General features: G+C 47.0%; 1 protein-coding gene across 3 annotated transcripts in view; it reads right to left on the bottom strand.

The window, feature by feature from the left end:
- Positions 1-18,585, bottom strand: part of WIPF3 (WAS/WASL interacting protein family member 3) — an 83,577-nt gene that overhangs the window by 2,416 nt on the left and 62,576 nt on the right. For 2 of the 3 annotated variants that reach the window (XM_072783621.1, XM_072783622.1), the window contains exons 5-8: positions 14,800-15,567; positions 11,666-11,830; positions 10,573-10,674; positions 1,782-1,858 (exon numbers count right to left, since the gene is read on the bottom strand). In XM_072783621.1, the coding sequence (XP_072639722.1) occupies positions 1,782-1,858; positions 10,573-10,674; positions 11,666-11,830; positions 14,800-15,567 (1,112 nt within the window). Of the gene's footprint in view, positions 1-1,781; positions 1,859-3,783; positions 3,935-10,572; positions 10,675-11,665; positions 11,831-14,799; positions 15,568-18,585 lie in introns of those variants that run through there. The other variant, XM_072783623.1, reaches the window with a different exon arrangement.

The following is an 18,585-nucleotide window of genomic DNA, read 5'->3' on the forward strand; positions in this document are numbered from 1 at the left end:
GGGCTAATTTTGACCCAGGGACTTGTGGGTGGTAAAGGGATGAAATGGGATATTAGAATTGATGGCATCTGAAGACCTAATGCCATCTTATAAACATTTTTGAGACCAAATACCAGCACTTGATAGAAACTCAAGAAAAACCATTTGCTGGAGAGCCCCAGGCCTTTAAATCTCCAGGCCAGGACTCCCACCTGGGCCTAGACCACTTGGGGATCTTAGCCATAAAAGAAGAGTGTCCCCCTGGGGGCAGTTTGCTATGTCTAGAACCCTGTGATTGCTCTGGGCAAATGCTTTTCGTCTCCCTGAAGACAGTGACCAGCTAGATGTAAAGAAGATCTTCTTGACTATGGGATGCCCAAGAGAGATCTTACAATCCACCCTTGACTAGACTTTTATGGGCTCCAGTGATTTAGCTGTGTGCCTGCTGTGAGGCCAGAGACCAGATGTGGCACAGTGTTCAACCATTCTTGCCACTTCTGAAGGGGAGGATGACTCCTGTCCTAGCAATATGAACATGCCAGGAAAAGCAAAGAGGTATAGTGGAAGGAGCACTGGACAAGGAATCGAAAGTCTGGGGCATGTGACCTTGGGCAAGTTCCTTAACCCCTTGGAGCTCAGTTTTCTTGACTGAAAAAAAGGTCATTAAGGGTATCTCTCCAGGTTACATCACAGAGTTACTGAAAGGATCAAACGAGATCATGGGTGCAAGTTATCTGAAAACATGTAAAGAAGTGTATAATGTAGAGACTATTATTTTGATTATTACTGTATTTTCCTGACCACAGGAGTAACGTATTCACTGTAGAAATTCAGAAATTGCAGAAATGTGCTAGGAAGAAGAGTAAAAAAATCAACCATCATCTCCCAGAGCGGATGCCTGTGAATTTTGTGTATATTCGGTTTTCTTTTGCCTAACCTGCAATCCTACACCCAGCTTTGAGGCTGGGATCCTCGGAGGGGTTATCCTAATTCCTAGATTGGCCTCGCCCTCTTGCCAGGAACTCCTCCCGCGTCCAGGGCCTCGTCCCCCCACTCACGTCCCTTGCTGTGCCATCCCATGTGGTGGTAGCAGGGCCCCGTTGACCAGCAGGCCACCCCCTTTGCCACTCAGACCTCTGAAACAGGAGGAGGCCAGGGCAGGACTAAATGCGTGTTTTCAAAGAAACAAAGGGCCTTTCGAGATGAGACCCTGGTCGTGGGCAGAGAGACGGCAGCTCTGCCCAGGTGAGGACACGGTCTGTCTGAGCTGCCTGGTGGGAGAAGGAGGGCATTTTTTTCAAAGACTGTCTCATCCCACAGGAACCCACCAGGGTCCCCTCCCAGCTTCCTCTGGCCACTGCGACTTGCGACTTGCATTGTGACTAAATTTGGCCAAAAGAAATCCTCACGTTGATGGGAGAAACCCCCCACCCATGGGTGCAGTAAGATACCCTGTACTCTGTAACAAGACAACCTTGAATCACATCTAATACACGTTACGGAGTTTTGTCTCCGGCCTCTCAAGCCGTCGTAACTGGGGAAGAATGAACGGGGAGCCAATGGGTTATGCAAAGAATCCAAAGGGGTTCTGGGCGGGCAGCCTTGCTTCTGGGTGGGGGGAGGGTTCTGGGGGGCGCCCCCTCCCTTTCCCTCCTCGGAGTTTGGAACTGTACGCGTTGCCTTGTAGCTGGAACCAAGGGTCCCCCTGACGGCGTTCCCTGAGGACGAAAGAATCTGTGCCAGATGTGCGGCTTCAAGGACAAGGCCCACTTGGGCTCCGTGCGACCCGAGGGGGGCCTTACCTGAGAATTCCTGCCCCTGATGTCATCCGGGCTCTGCCCCGCCGCCTCCGCATGGAGCCAGGGACCCGGAGTGCGGCCTGCAAGGAACAGGGAAGCTCTCAGCACCTGGTGGCCCAGGGACCGCTGTGTGCCCCGCGGAGCAGCTCCGAGCAAAGCAGCACGTAGGGCGACAGCAAGGGGACCGGGGTACATGAGCCGGTCAACCCGAAACCCTGAGGCTCCCGGCCCCAGGCTGGGTGTGTCCACCCACTGTTTCCACAATGGGACAAGGAGGCAGCTCGTCCGATGTGCTAGGAGGGGACAGCTTATCAAGGCCTGTCGTCTACAGGCCCGGGAGAGGGACACCCCGGTGGCTCGGTGGTTGAGCCTTCAGCCCAGGGTGTGATCCCGGGGTCCTGGGATCGAGTCTCACCTCGGGCTCCCTGCATGGAGCCTGCTTCTCCCTCTGCCTCTCTCTTTCTCTCTCTCTCTGTGTCTCTCAAATAAATAAATAAATAAATAAATAAATAAATAAATAAATAAAATCTTTAAAAGAAAGAAATAAATAAAGGCCCGGAAAAGCGTCTTAGCTCAGAACAAGCCACCGTCTCCAGACTCGCTCATCTGTCCAGTGCCCCAAATGTGCCACGTGCGGTGCTAGGGTCGGCTAAAAAGAGGAGGAAAGGGTAAAATATATGCTGAATAAATCAAGCTCTGTTCTAGGAGGATCGAACTCATCTTCTAAAATGTATTTTGTTTAAATATTACACAAGTTACATTTACATATCTTCTCATAATGAAGGGTTGAAAGAATATAGAGGAAGACAATAGGAAGTAAAAATGCAAAACAACCTCAAGTGCCTCTTCTTGGCCTAATCCCAGTTTCTATCTCAGAGTTACCACCGCTACTCGAAGCTTACTGGTTATCTCTCCAGATGTTTTAGTTTGGCATTTACTTATGTATGTGTGTGTATGTGTACATCTATATGATTTGGTTGGTCTAGCCAAGTTTTAAATCCACATTCCCAGGCCCTCCAGAACTTTTCTGTGAATCCGATGATCTGAATGGTGTCCCTGAGTGGCTCTTTCTCTGCTGCATGCAACACAAGGCTTTTCTGTTCTGCCTCTGTCACGGACCAGAAATTATTATCATTATTATTAAAGATTTTATTTATTTGAGAGTGAGCAAGCAAGAGAGAGAGAGAGAGAGCACAAGCTGGGAGAGAGGCAGAGGAAAGAAGGAGAAGCAGAGTCCCACCTTGATTCAGGGCTTGATCCCAGGACCTGGAGATCATGACCTGAGCTAAAGGCAGATGCTTAATCAACTGAACCACCCAGGGAATCGACTAATTCCCCCAGACAGGGAATTAAATAACCACAACCCAAAGCCCTCCAGACAATCCAGGCTGCTATGTTCCTTACAAAACAGCATGAAAAGCAGAACTACTCATTCAGATCATTTATGATAGTAAAAAATTGATAATACCCTGTGTTCAACAAAACTATTTAGGAAATGCAGGGTTCACTACCATATGATGGAAAATTAAGTGGCCTCTTTTTTTTTTTTTAATAGGAAGATTTTATTTAGTCATGAAAGACACAGAGAGAGGCAGAGACATAGGCACAGGGAGATGCAGGCTCCTGCAGGGAGCCCGATACAGGACTCGATCCCAGGACCCCAGGATCATGCCCTGAGCCAAAGGCAGACGCTCAACCACTGAGCCACCCAGGCGTCCCTAAAGTGGCCTTTTGAATGTTTACAAAACAAAATAATATGGGGTGATGTTTGAAATTTAGGAGAAAAAACAGGCTATAAATTGTATAAATAGGATCATCTCAAATATTTTTTTTAAAAATGGAAATAATTTATTGAATTGATTCCACCTGGGTTTACTGCTTTTTTTAATCTCTTAAAAATACTTTTTAAGTTTTCTACAATGAACATGCAAGTCCATCTGGAGAATCTGTAAAGTAAGATACAGTTTTTATTTTTTATTATTATTTTTAAAGATTTTATTTATTTATTCATGAGAGACACACAGAGAGGCAGAGACATAGGCAGACGGAGAAGCAGGCTCCATGCAGGGAGCCCGATGTGAGACTCGATCCTGGGACTCCGGGATCACATCCTGAGCCAAAGGCAGACATTCAACCGCTGAGCCACCCAGGCATCCCTAAGATACAGTTTTTATTTATTTTTTATTTTTTAAAGATTTATTTATTTTTATTTATGATAGACACAGAGAGAAAGAGAGAGGCAGAGACACAGGAGGAGGGAGAAGCAGGCTCCATGCCGGGAGCCCGACGTGGGACTCCATCCCGGGACTCCAGGATTGCGCCCTGGGCCAAAGTCAGGCGCCAAACCGCTGAGCCACCCAGGGATCCCCAAGATACAGTTTTTAAAATGAACTAGCACTGGAAGGGTCTCTACAACTTATAAAACATTAATCCAATGGACACTGAAATTTTCATTAAGATACTTTTTAAATTAATGAGTGCACTTGTTCTAGGATAAAGATATTTTGGGGCAAATGACATAGGGAGCGCTAGATTTTTAGCCAGTTTATTAACTAGGTTAAAAATAAAAAGACACTGATATACAGCCCCTGACCTAATTCCATGTGGCAAATGACTTTAAAATTACTTCTTAGATTTAAGAAACTCCAGTCTACAACAGAAGAGCCTTCCTTTGGACCAGGGTTTCCTAACTTGGTTCTATTGACATTTGGGGCTGGATAACTCTTTGTGGTGGGGGTGGCCTGTCTGACAGCAGCCCTAGTCTCTACCCACTGGATGCCAAACCTGGCATTTGTAATAACAAAAAATGTCTCCAGACAGTACCACGTGTCCCATGGGGGGCAAAATCCTCCCTTTGGAGAACCACTGGGCAGTAAGATGGGTTTCTCTGTAAGAAAGTAGTGGCCACTAGTTTTCATAAATACGACTGGATACAACAACAGAGCTAAAGGAGAATCAATTTCTTCATAAAACAGGAAGGAAAATGTTGTATTTTGCTGTAAAAGGAACTTCATTGTTGCTAGAAGTGGGTGGCCAGGGGTAAGAGTTACTCAGAATGCAGACAGCACTGGCCGTGAGAGCAGCAGAGAAATGGCCCAGGGGCCAGACTAGGTCAAGGGAGGTGTTTTATAGATATGACAGCACCTTTGGTGGCTCGGAGGAATAAAGGAGTAATCTAGAAGGACAGGAAAAGTGGTCAGAGAGTGGGATGCTGGAAGACAGTTTATGAAGGAGAACGGCTACAGTAAGTACAGGGCGGAGGTCCTTACTGCTCTGCTGCCCTCCACAAAGGTGGAGATAAATGCTCAGCCACTGGCAAGTGTCTATGGATTCTCTGTCTTGGGATAGCTGATCCTTTGATCTTTCTTTCTTTCTTTCTTTCTTTCTTTCTTTCTTTCTTTCTTTCTTTCTTTCTTTCTTTCTTTTTTTCTTTCTTTCTTTTTTCTTTCTTCTTTCTTTCCTTTCCTTTCTTTTCTTTCTTTCTTTCTTTCTTTCTTTCTTTCTTTCTTTCTTTCTTTCTTTCTTTCTTTTTTTTTTTAAGATTTTATTTATTTATTCATGAGAGACAGAGAGAGAAGCAGAGATACAGGCAGAGGGAGAAGCAGGCTCACTGCAGGGAGCCCGATGAGGGACTCAATCCCAGGACCACGGAATCACAATCTGAGCCAAAGGCAGATGCTCAACCAATGAGCCACCCATGTGCCCCTGATCCTTTGATTTCGTGACATGATCCACCTGGTACCGTTGAAGTTATTGCAGCACTTGGTGAAGTTACTTTGCTAATGGAAATAATTGTGGCTAGTTTCACTGTAAGTGCAAAGTCACTATTTTAAAATAGGAATTGGACTACAATGAGATACCACTGCACACCTACTAGGATGGTTACTATTAAAAAAGAGAGGGGATCCCTGGGTGGCGCAGCGGTTTGGCGCCTGCCTTTGGCCCAGGGCGCGATCCTGGAGACCCGGGATCGAATCCCACGTCGGGCTCCCGAGGTGCATGGAGCCTGCTTCTCCCTCTGCCTGTGTCTCTGCCTCTCTCTCTCTCTCTCTCTCTCTCTCTCACTGTGACTATCATAAATAAAAAAAAAAAAAAAGAGAGTAACAAGTGTTACGGAGGATGTGGAGAAACCCTTGTGTGCTGTTGATGGGAATGTAAAATGGTGGGAGTGTAAAACGTAAAACAGTATGGTGCTTCCTCTGATAATTAGAAATAGAATTACCATATGATCCAGCAATTCCATTTCTGGGTATACACACAAAAGACCTGAAAGCAGGGACACAGAGATATTTGTATACCCATGTTCATAGTGGCATTACTCACAATAGCCAACCATGGAGTCAACCCAAGTGGCCACTGATGGATGAATGGATCACCACAATGTTATACATACATACAATGGATTATAAGTCAGCCTTAGAAAGGAAGAAAATTCTGACACATGCTATGAACTGAATAACCTTGAGGACATTACACTAAATGAGAGAAAGCCAGTCTCAAAAAGTCAAATATTATATGATTCCACTTATACAGGGTATAAGAATAGTCAAACTCTTAGAGTCAGACAGTAGCATGGTAGTTGCCATTTTAATGGGTTTAATGGGAACAGAGCTTCAGTTCTGCTGGGTGAAAGGAGTTCTGGAGATTGGCTGCACAACAGTGTGGAGGTACTTAACACTATTGAATCGTACACTTAAAAATGGTTAAGCTGGAGAACTTCATGTTATGTATTTTTAAGCCACAATTTGGGTGCGGGGGAGCGTTGTGTTGTAAACAGATTTCTAACAAGCCACTTTCCCACTGAACGTGATCAGGATGGTTTTGCCGGGAACACCAGACTGAAATGTTGTGTTTGGGTGTCTGTCCCTCCTCCCTTTCGCCACCAAAATGTGAATTTCTTGAGGGCGTGTCGGGGGATCATTTAACTACATCTCTCCAGTGGGTAAGAGCCTCAGTAAGCATCTTTCAGTATGATGATAACTGCACTCTTTTTACCATCGCTATGTAAGTAAATATTTGTGACCTATGCAGTTTTTCCCAAAGATTCCTGCTGATATTACCCCTACTTTCTTTTTCTTTCCCCCCTACTTTCTTTTTATTGTAACAGCACAATGCACACAACATAAAATTTACCCCTAGTGGCCTTGAATACCACTGGTGTTGTGCAACCATCCCCTCTGTCTAGTTTCAGAACATATTCATCACCCCAAAAAGAAACCCACACCGAGTAGCACCCACTCCTCATTCTTTGTCTCCCCAGCCCAACTAGTGCTAAATCGACTTCCTGTCTCCAAGGATTTGTCTGTTTTGGCTACATCACGCAAATGGAATCCTACAACATGTGGCCTTTTGTGTCTGCATTGTGTCACTCATCATGATGTTTTCTAGGCTCACCCACGTTGTAGCACGTATCCACACCTCATTCCCTTTTGCTGTCAAAGAATATTCCATTGCATGGCTATACATTTTGTTTATCCATTCGTCATCCGATGGGCATTGGGATGTTTCTACCTTTCGGCTGTTGTGAAGAGTGCAGTGTGAGCTCTTGTTTGAACCTCTATTTACCATTCTTTTGGGCATACACCCAAGAGTGGAATTGCTGGGTCGTATGGTAATTCTATGATTGACTCATTGGGGAACCTAATGCATGTTTAAAACATTAAAAAAAAATTAGGTCAGGTCATCCTATCAAAGAAAGAAAATAGCTACTACCTGCTGGGTGGAGATGGTCAAGAGATGAGTGGAAAAGCGAAGCATTAGGGTATTTGTGTGCTGTGTGTGTGTCAGGAGCACAGAGAGAAAGCGAGCAGGCGGGAGGAGACAAAGCCAGAACTGATGACTGTGAGGACGTGCTCATCCCACAGAACCAGCACTGTCTCCCAGACCATGAAGAACACCACTCTTGGGGAACCAGGTCAATGGGGAGCAGGAGAAAAACTGTAAGAAGAAATGGAATCAGACAGGCATGAACTGTATCAGACTCACACTAATAGAATTACCAAGGTTGTACCCTGCGGCTTACAGGGGCGGCAGGAATGTGCTGGTGTAATTGTGCTAGGAAACCACTGGAGGATTTTACGCCTGCCAATGCCGCGTGGATCTAAAACCACATTTATGTGTACTACTCTTGTAACTTTTGTGTAAGTCTGAAATTATTCCAAATTCAAAAGTTAAAAAAAAAAGTAAGGTGTAAAAAAATAAATTAAAAATAAAATAAATAAATGAAACCACATTTTATTTTTGAAATACCCTTTCTGGTCTGTAGGATGTCAGTTCACTTAGCAGGTTTTCTTTTTTCTTTTTAACTGCATCTTCCCGAGAGCATCTGATTATTTGTGTGTGTGTGTGGCGGGGGGACACACTGATTTGACCATTTCTCTGAGATGAGAGGAATACAGCAGAGATGGCCAGCTGAGCCCTCCTGGCCAGCGAGCGGTGGGAGGCACAACCTCTCTTCCCTTCTGGAGGAGACTGGGTGCCGGGGCCTCAAAGCGCAGCTAACTTTAGAAGTGACCGAGTCTGAAGGTGGAAGGACTGCCTAGCACACTACTGAGAAAGAAGTGAGGTTTTGAAGAATCTGCTTTTCTGGAATGGTTTAGTGCAGAGATCAGCAAAATTATAGCCAGCAGATCAAATCCAGCCAGCACCTGTTTTTATAAATAAAGTTTTATTGGAAGACAGCCATGTTCATTCATTTATGTACTGTCCGTGGCTCCTTGCAGGTCAAAACAGCACAACCGGGGAGTTGTGACCCAGACCATGTGGCCTGCAGAGCATCAAGCATGTCATATCTGGCCCTATGGAGAAAATGTTGGCTGACCTCTGGCTTAGGGTAGGGGTCAGTAACTGAAAAGCCTCCTGGGGCCAGGTGTTGCATTCCTGTGTTACTGTCTGGGTAACAGAAAACGGTGGGGTTTGTGGCATGAAGGGGGCCATTTAGCAGACCCTCGCTTAGGGAAAGGAAATGAGCCTTGTAGGAGTGCTGACAATACTGACTCCACCTTTGGCCCTCCACTTATGCTGCTCCTCTCTCCTTCCTCTCTTTCTCTCTCTTAGTTCAGAGCCGTAATTTTTACATATTATTTAAAAAGCACACAAGGTCACTTCTTCCTTAATGTGCAATCCACAGGCCCACAGGCAAAGACCTGCCTAGGCTGCTTCCAAGAGGACCTGTGACCTGAAGAGGAAGCAGGCTCAAGCTCTCTGGTCTGCCTGCAGGAAGCTGAACCTCGGAGAAAGGACTTTGCCAGAGTCCCTCTGAAGGAAAAGAGTCAAAGAGTACAATTCATGGTCTTGGGCTATCCCAGGACACTGATTTTCTTTTCTTTTCTTTTCTTTTCTTTTCTTTTCTTTTCTTTTCTTTTCTTTTCTTTTCTTTTCTTTTTTTCTTTTCTTTCTTTTCTTTTCAAGATTTTATTTATTTATTCATGAAGACACACACACACACACACACACACACACAGAGAGAGAGAAAGGCAGAGACACAGGCAGAGGGAGAAGAAGGCTCCATGCAGGGAGCCCGATGTGGGACTCGATCCTGGGTCTCCAGGATCACCCTCGGCTGAAGGTGGCGCTAAACTGCTGAGCCACCCGGGCTGTCCCCTGATTTTCCATGCTAGTCCATAGATGTCTGGGGCTGGGGGCTTTACTTATGTCCTAGGATGGGAAACACCCTTACTCGGTGTTTGCCCCTCCTACCAGCTCCTGCCCAACTGGCCTGGCTCAGTACTGGACCAGAACCAGCTCATGTGGACTAACAAGTGGCATGACTGTGTGGTTAACACCTCACCTTGCTTTTCTTTGTTTCCTTTTTTTCTTTTCTTTTCTTTTTTTTTTCTTTTTTTTTTTTTTTTAAGATTTATTTATTTGACAGAGAGAGAGAGAGAGAGAGGACCACCAGGGGGAACAGCAGGCAGATGGAGTGGGAGAAGCAGGCTCTCCACTGAGCAAGGATCCCAACGTGACACCCGATCCCAGGACCCTGAGATCATGACCTGAGCTGAAGGTAGACGCTTAACCAATTGAGCCACCTAGGTGCCCCCCTGTTTGCCTAAGACTTGCCTCCCTGCCACCTGAGGGATATACCAGCCTCTTCTTCTTCCACTCTTAGGGCTAAACAGAGAAGCAGAGTGAAGGCCTCTACTTGGAGGTTGGCCATATGATGAAGTTAGGAGAAGGCAGGCTCTTACCAGCCTGAGATTTTTCAGCCCTGGCTGGACATTGGACTCACCTGGCAGCTTTCAGAAATACTGACACATGGGTCCCACCCTGTATATTCGGATTTAGTTGGTCTTGGTGAAGCCTGGCCTTTGGGATTTCTCAAAGCTCTGCAGGTCATCCTAATGTGTCTTCAAGGTTGAGAACCACTGACCTAAGGAGATTCCCCATTTCATAGTCTACCAGAGTCCTGAATTGTTTTTTTTAAATTATTATTCTCTGGTTATTGATACAAAGCTCCTGTATCCCATTTTGCTGTTGTCTTGGGTGTTTAGCCCCCTTGTCAAAAGCCCTAGGGAGGGGAGGGACAAGTGGTAAATCCAGGCACTTAAATCCAAAGTCAAACAATTAACTCTGGAGTTCTGTAAAAAGCTAAAAGCTTCTAAATGAATCCTTGGGGCCAAGACAAGTAAGTGTTTAGACATTTCTAGAAGTACGAATAGCACTGTATTCTTGCAGGAGTACAATGAAATGATGATGTGATCCTTTAGGCAACCTGTGGCCAATCAAAGAACACTAAGCACTTAATTCTGGAGGGTCAGGGAAAAAGCAGGAGGCTTCCCAGGGTGGTACTTACTTCTGGGGATCTTGCTGGGGTAAACCTTCTGGCATGGTTTATATTCATCCGGAGGAGGAAAGTCTTCCACAGTATGGAACGTGAATTTAGATTCAAAGTCATCTACATACATGGAAAATAGCCAAAATTACTCTAGTTCTTGTGATAACCCAAGTTTTGAAAATTTCCAGACGCACACATGTTTGCCTGCCCAGAGCAAGGGTTTTAATGACCAGGCTGTTCCCCCTGAAGACACTTACCTACCTCTCAATTTTTACTGCTTAGCTCAGATAGGTGGAATCAGGAAAAGTAAAATCAACAGACTCTCCCTATCACCTACCCCACTCTGCTTTGACCAACATCTTCAGGAAACTTCTAAAGGGAGAAGTGCCACAGAGATATACAGGATCCAGAGTCAGACGTGGGGAAGGTGACAGCAACAGGGGACCAGGGGAGTCCCTGTGGCCTGAAATTACTCCTGAGCCCCTGGAGAGGGCTTTGTGCAGAGTAGAAGTCCTCAGCGTGGCTGGTGGGAGGGAGCATGGCTTATGTCCGGTGCAGAACCTGAGCTCCCCAAAACAAACAGGATTTTTCCTAAGCTCCTGATTGCAAGAAGAGTCGAATCTTGGGGGCCCTTTTATGAGTTGAATCCCTGCTTTGTGAGCTAGGCTTTGTGTCTGACCCCAGAGAACTTTCCTTCCTATCTCTATATTTTTGCCCTAACTGTCCATCTATCTGGTGGGCCTTCTATTCATCCCCTCACCTTTCCAGACCACTCTATTCTTTCTATTCTAATCCAATATGCGTGAATTTCCCCATGGAGACACACACACACACACACACACACACACACACACACACATACAGTTTGAATGTGGGTTTTCTTCCCTCATTCTCATCTCAATCAGAAGGTTTAGAGAATGGGTTCTGGAACCTCCCAGAAGGCCTCAAGAGAAACTCTACTTAACACAACTTGTAGGTTGTCTTGTACTACAGTCAGCTCCCTCTTCCTGTGAAGCATGCATCCTGAAATGGTGGGCTGGCAATCTCTCTCCAAGGGCCAGAGGACAGCACTCCCTCCCTGGAAGCTGGCATAGAAGGTGGGCCCGCTTACCAATGATATGCAGGTTTCCGTTCCGCAGCTGACCTCCGGGCTGCTGGGTCGGGGTCCAGGCCTGCTGGGTCGGGGTCCAGGCCTGCTGGCTTCTGCTTGAAAGCTCCGTGGTGGGTGATCTTGCAGGGGGTGCTGGGGGTGGATTTAGTTTTCCGCCACTGGTCCCTTAACAGAAAAGATGCCAGTGGATTCAGATAGAAGAATGGGGACAGCAGATGCTATGTAACCTCCTGTGAGAAGTGAGGTACTGAGGTCTCTGGATGTCATATGGCATGGTGAATAAAAGGGCTGCCTCTGGGGCTGAGCTGCTTGGGACTGACTTCCAGCTCCCCTGCTGGGATAACAACACAACCTCTTTGTGCCTCTGTTTCCTCATCTGTAAAATGGGGATCACGGTACATGCACCTCCTAGGGGTGTCAAGAGGGTTGAATGAGTAAATTCAAGTGCATGCAGTAGGGTTCAGTAAATGTTAGCTGCTGTGACATTATGAATGATGACAGCAGCCTTCAGATCAGATGGCACAGCTCCAAGATGGTGGACCATTGCCGCATCTGAAGGAAGAGAAGGGCTGTCTGCAGGTGAGGGGCAGAGGGAGGTGAGACTGATGAGCTCCCGAGCCCAGGATTCTCCCTACATGGGTCCCCCTGCATTGCAGAGCCTCTTTTCTCCCTCCAGTCTCCACCTAAATCCACCCCGCCCACCAGGGCCCAACGCGAGTCCCACCCACACCATCAAACTCTTGATGGGGTCTGTGGGAGGCTCTCTCTACTTTGCCAAGACTTTTTTGAATGACTCATTTGGCAATTGATAGCCCGATAGCCCGCTGTCCTGGCACGTCAGTGCGTGGACACTTGACTTCCTGAAATGATGACAACCGTACCACTGTTCTCTGTGACAACACGTCCGTCACTAACAACCTCTTTCTCTGGCCGCCCCCCCCCTCCCACCTCTGCAGTTGTTCCTGAGGCAGAAATCGCCCTCATTTTGTTTAGGGAAAACTAAGTTTCACACCCAAAGACACAAGGAGGCCGGGCAAGCATCTGTTGCTGGCCTTGAGTTCACCACTCCGGTCTTCCCCTCCTCGGAATCAGGAGCCACTAGGATTGACTTATTCCCAAGAAGCAAACTCAAGAGGGTAAGGGGCGACCGTGGCTGCTGACCTCTCTTCTGGAGGAAAAGCTGTCCCTCCACATGGTAAGGGAATAACATGGCTGAGACCCAGCTCCATGCAAAGAACCTCAGGCACAAATTTTCTCACTGAATATTCATAACAATCCTGTGTGAAAGGTCTTATCATGATTCCCATTTGCCAAAAAAAAAAGGAAAAAAAAAAAAGTTTTCAAGAACCATTTGAAGACTGGGCATGAGGTTACCCAGGAGTGAGTGGAGACGCCTAGTTGCACTCAAGTCTCTCTGAATCTAAGGCACTGTTTCTTTCACCACCCCATTGAACACTTCCGGCTCATTGGGACAAATGCTGGCCCTTATGGCGACCCATCAGTTGAAAAGAGAATCCCTCGAACCTTTACCTCTTGTGCCTGAGAGCCTTAAAAATATTCTCGCCCTTTGTCTCAGAAATGCCTTTTTAGGAACCTATCTTTTCAAAATACCCAAAAGGTGGATGACAATTGCTATAGAAGTGTTTCCTGCATTCTTATTCACAATAACAAAAAATAGAATCAATTTAATACCAGAAATCTGGTAAATACTGATGATCATATTAATATGCTTATACGTGAACTTTAACAGTTGGAGGAGACTGCCTATAATGTAATATTAAACTAAAACAGCATAGAAAATTGGATATTTGGGGATCCCTGGGTGGCGCAGTGGTTTGGTGCCTGCCTTTGGCCCAGGGCATGATCCTGGAGACCCGGGATCGAATCCCACATCGGGCTCCCGGTGCATGGAGCCTGCTTCTCCCTCTGCCTGTGTCTCTGCCTCTCTCTCTCTCTGTGACTATCATAAATAAATAAAAATTAAAAAAAAAAAAAGAAAATTGGATATTTGAACTAGTATTAACTGTAAATATGTACATATTTTTGAAAAAAATGAAAGGAAATATACTCCAAAATGAAAGGAAATATACCCTGCTATTTCTGGGTGATGTTATTGTACGTGATTTCAACTTCTTTCTATTTGCTCTACAGTGAACTTGTATTATTTTCAATTTGAGGAACTACATTTAAGAAACCTTCTGCATCAAAGATATTCTTAAAGACCAAGGAATATGTGTGTGTGTGCGTGTGCGTGTGCGCGCATTGGGATGTGTGTGCATGTGTGGATGTGGTGTTTGTGGGCATGTGTGTGGACATATGTGTAGGTGGGTAGACTTTCCATTCAGAAGGACACCAGAGGTGAATGAAGCCTTCCCACTATGTAGAAATCAGTTACGGGCCTGTGTGCCCACCCAAAATCCTCTCTGGTAGATATGTGAAAGAATTATTTTAAATATTTGGCTTGAAATACAGACACTTAGTTTTCTTGAATCAGCACGAAAACCTGCCAAAAAGAAGACAGAATGCTAATCCAATCTGCTGAGGGCCAGTGCAGATTGTGGCTGGGAGCCAGACCGTAGTAACTGAGGCAAAAATTACACCAGAGACTTGGTTCTGGAAACAAACTGCATCCCCAGGAAGAGTTGAGTGTATGCATGTTGAGAGTTAAGAATAATTAACCCTTCTCTAGAGCTCAGTGTTGCCAGGCCCTGCTCCAACTATCAGAAGAGGTGGGAACTATTGCTTTCTCCATTCTGCAGATGAGAAGGAAGCACAGAGAGGCCAAGTGATTGCCCAGCGTCACATAGCTAGTAATTGTAAGGTGATCAAAGCCAGAATGGCTGGCTTGTGGTCTGTATGATCTTGGACAAGTCTTTCAACCTCCCTCCCCCTTGCTTTCCTGTCTCTAACATGAATACAACATAAAGTCCCATACAACAAGTTTTATTGTGCTTCATGAGGGGCACTGAGAGCTCTGTTCGAAAACAAAATCCAGGAGTTAAGACATCTCAAGGTACTCCCCAGTGGCTCATGGGAGTAGGCCTCTGGTTGTGTCTCTAGCAACTTCATAACTACTGGCGAGGGTTGAGTGATCCTCTGATACGGCCACCCTGGACCAGGAGAGTGGTGCTTACCTGGGCCTCGGCCGGGCCTCTTCTTCTGCAGGAACATCTGGGATCCCGGAGGGGCTGGTGGTACCAGCAAGGCCTGCGTGCCGGACTTGGGTGGCTGGGCCTGGAAGCTGGGAGACTTGGGGGGCAGCAGGAGTGGGGCTTCACCACTGTTGTTAGCTCCTGGCAAAGGAGGCGCAGGCACAGAGGACCTCGGGATACAGGAGGCATAAAGAGGGGGTGGAGGTGGTGGAGGTGGTGGGGCAGGAGGCTCCCGAACATCTTGGGCAGGGCTGGCAGCCTCTGCATTGAGCCCGGGATACCCACAGGGTGGGAGAAGAGGGAGTGGCGGTGGCATGGGCGGCAGGTGCAAGGGGGCTAGCTGAGGCTTAGCTGCTCTGTCACCGAGAACGGAGGCCAGGGTGGGTGGGAGTGGGGTTGGGAGAGGAGGTGGGGGAGGAGGGGGAGGGGGAGGTGCGGAGGGGAGAGGGGGTGCAACCCCAGGGGGGTTCCCTTTGGTGAGTGGGCCAGGTGGGGACACCAGCGGAGCTTTGCTGGGGGAGGACGGGGGCAGGGGTGAGGGGAGGGGGGGAGGAGGTGGGGGTGGAGGTGGGGTGGGAGGAGGTGGGGCAGGCATGCTGGGGCGAGGAGGGACTGTCCTGGTAGCGCCATGAGCCTCAGAGGCATTGCCTAGCCTGGGAGATGCAGGGGGGTTAGGTGGGCCCCCGAGAGTTTTGATGGGAAGCCGGGGAGAAGGTGCGCGGGAGCCAGGGGCCTGCCCTGTCTTGCCACCTGGAAGTGAAACAAGTTCTGAGTTAGCTCAGAGACAGAAGAAGGAGAAACCCAAGTTTGCGGGCAGTGATGACAGATGGCATGACGTCAGTGACCTGCATGGTGGATGCTCTCTCCTGCAGGTTCACCCAGAAGCTGTCACAAGGGTGCCAGTCGGCTGGGCCCCAGGGGCCTTGCCAGCATTACTGTGCTGTCCTTCTCGGAGATAAGCCCAGGTCAGGCCACCAGCCTGCGGTGCAGAACCAGCTTTCCTGTTCCATCTCACCTCTGCCCTCAATTGCCAAGGGCATCGGAGTCTCCCAGCCCAGGGCCCTGGGCCGTGCTGACCTCCTTCACCTCTCCGTATTTCAAGACCACCCTCACACTCATTCACCATTACCCACTAGGTCAACCCAGTTGGGTACCCAGCCTTCACACCCCAGTTTGAATCCTCAGGTGTACCCAGCAGAAGCTCCTCGCTAGTGAGGTTTTCCTCATTTCCAGAATTTTGTGAATAAAGGGCTTTGTTTCTGCAGAAACAAAATCACAAGCTTATTCCTTGAATATCTAAGGTAACTCAGAAGTCAGTGGGAAGACACCTTGCCTTGGGGATCATGTCGAATGACCCTGAACCTCCCAGTTCCATGGTCTCTGGAAGTTCAAATCCTCTTTTCTGAAAGATCTGCCCATTTCCAACAGGCTCTCTATCTCTTGGTCTCCTGGCTTCCTCACCCATAGATCCATGAACCCCAACTTAAAACCCAGTGCTTCTTTGGAGTTCAACAACAGCACACACTCCTCACAGTGACGTGTGCTTGGTGTACTTCATGGAAGACTGGGTGGAGGTGCTCCCTAGGAGGGGCCCCAGCACTCTGTGCACAATGCCCACTATACTGCTACCTCTTCTCCTTTTGTTCCTCTCTCACTATGGAGAAAAAGGGTCCTCTCCCCATTTACTAAAGCATGGAAGTTCTGCAATCACTGCTTAAATGTGTCCTTGGAGCATCACGGTCCACTCAGGAGGCATGTTAAAATATTCTTTCCAAATAAATGTTCTCCTTAATGGAATTCTGGGGAATATGTCTTTTCCTATATTCTCGCACCTTTATATTTTATAACCCCTATGAAAACATGTGGAGAACATTTGAAAAGATGGTTGCTTCTCATAACTACAGATTCCTGGGTGTTGCAGAATAAAAAAGCAGAGCTTTCAAATCAGATTATAAACCCCAGCATCTGGTGGCGGTTCTGAACTTTTCAGCTGATGAGTCTCCAGTTGTGTTTACCCAACCAGGTACAAGATCATACCCCAAAGTACTTGATGCCAAAAGCCAGGCCAATCAAAGTAAGGTGTGGTGCGGGTGACACTAGGGCTGACACTCAGTGGGCAGGATGGTGGCATCTGGCTTTCCAAAGGGATGACCCTCGTCTGGCTATGGTGTGACAGTTACTGGGCAGCACTACTCATTGCAAGTCTCAGCGCTGAAATGGCTGCTCTTGAGACAGGGTGGTGATGTCACTATTCCTCTGTTGAGGATTTTCTTTGGGGCAGTTCCAGAAGAGATGTCTTTGTACCGATGCATCCATCCTGTCTGACTCAATCCCCTTGGGGTCTAAGGCAAGCAATGCCATAACAGCTGGCTGACCGTGACCAGGAGTGAAGGCCCCCCACTTGGCCTTTTTAAGAACAGGATCTACCACCTACAACTCTAACGTTAGACATTTTACGTGAGGGCCAGGGCAGGTGTCAGGGTCAGGGATTCCTGCCTCCAAGGTCTCAAGCCTGTTTCCATAGTACACAGACATGAAGATGGAGTACTAAGGCAGTCCCTAACAGGCTGAGGCCTCCTTCTATGTCTACTTGAACATGAACTTTAGAGGGATAACAAGTTTAAGGAGCAGAATCAGCCCCTGAGTAACCAATGTAGACCTTTTATGTGACTAAATGTAGACCTTTTATGGGACACCCTGTACCCAAGATTCAAAATCTCTTTGAAAGAGTCAGTTCAAAGTACAGAAGCTTCTGTTTACTAAGAAGCCAAGCATATGAGAAGTGAGCAAACCTATTTTTATTGTGACATGAAGAGCAGAGATGAGATAGGCACAAATCCTCATCTGGCTTTGTTCATGCCCACTCCAGGATGAAGCAGGGAGCCGGCAGCTTGCACTTAAAGCAAGACCCACGGGGCAGAGGAACTAACAGTGTTAAGTGCAGGCCAGGAACCCAGGTAGCATGGGGCCAGCAGAGGGAGCCAAGGGAATGAAGGAGAGGCTTCATTCACCTCCTCCTGAATCATTGGATTCACCCTAAATCCAAACAGAAACACAAAAGGAGACATAAAGCAGGTGAGGAAAGCCCAGCTTGAGCACACCAAGAGCCTGGGGGTTATCAAAAGAGGAAATACGTCTTCTTCCTTCAATCTGTGTATGTTTCCAGAAGACCTTAGACTGTATGGAAGTCTCATTACATATTCCATAGAACCCCAACTCAGGGGTGTTTACTCATCCTAGCTTTTTTTTTTTTTTTTTAGTTTTTAATTTTTAAAAAGATTTTATTTATTTATTTGAGAGAGAGAGACAGAGAGGGAGAGAATTCTGAACTGGGGGAGGGGCAGAGGAGGAAGGGGAGGGAGAGTAGAGAAGCAGGCTCCCTGCTGAGGAGGGAGCCTGATGTGAGACTTAATTCCAGGACCTGGGCTCATGACCTGAGCTGCAGGCAGATGCTCAACCACTGAGCCACCCAGGTGTCCTCCATCTTATTTCAATGATCACCCCTTCAGAGCTCTAAGCCAGGGCCACATTATGACTTTTGAAGACATTTTATGGGTGCATTGCTACAATGACAAATATAATCTTTGACTCTAAAGGTTCATGTTTTTTTGTTTTTTTTATTTTTTTCTGATTTAAAAAGATACCCAAACATTTTAACGGGTTGCCAAAGGTACTGTGAGCACTAGGCTTTTGTGTTTTCTGGGCCTAATGGCTCTAAGTAACCATGCTACCCACTTACATTCCATTCAACAAATACTTACTGAGCAC

This window comes from Canis lupus, chromosome 18 (assembly GCF_048164855.1).
Source record: "Canis lupus baileyi chromosome 18, mCanLup2.hap1, whole genome shotgun sequence".
Lineage (NCBI taxonomy): Eukaryota > Metazoa > Chordata > Mammalia > Carnivora > Canidae > Canis > Canis lupus.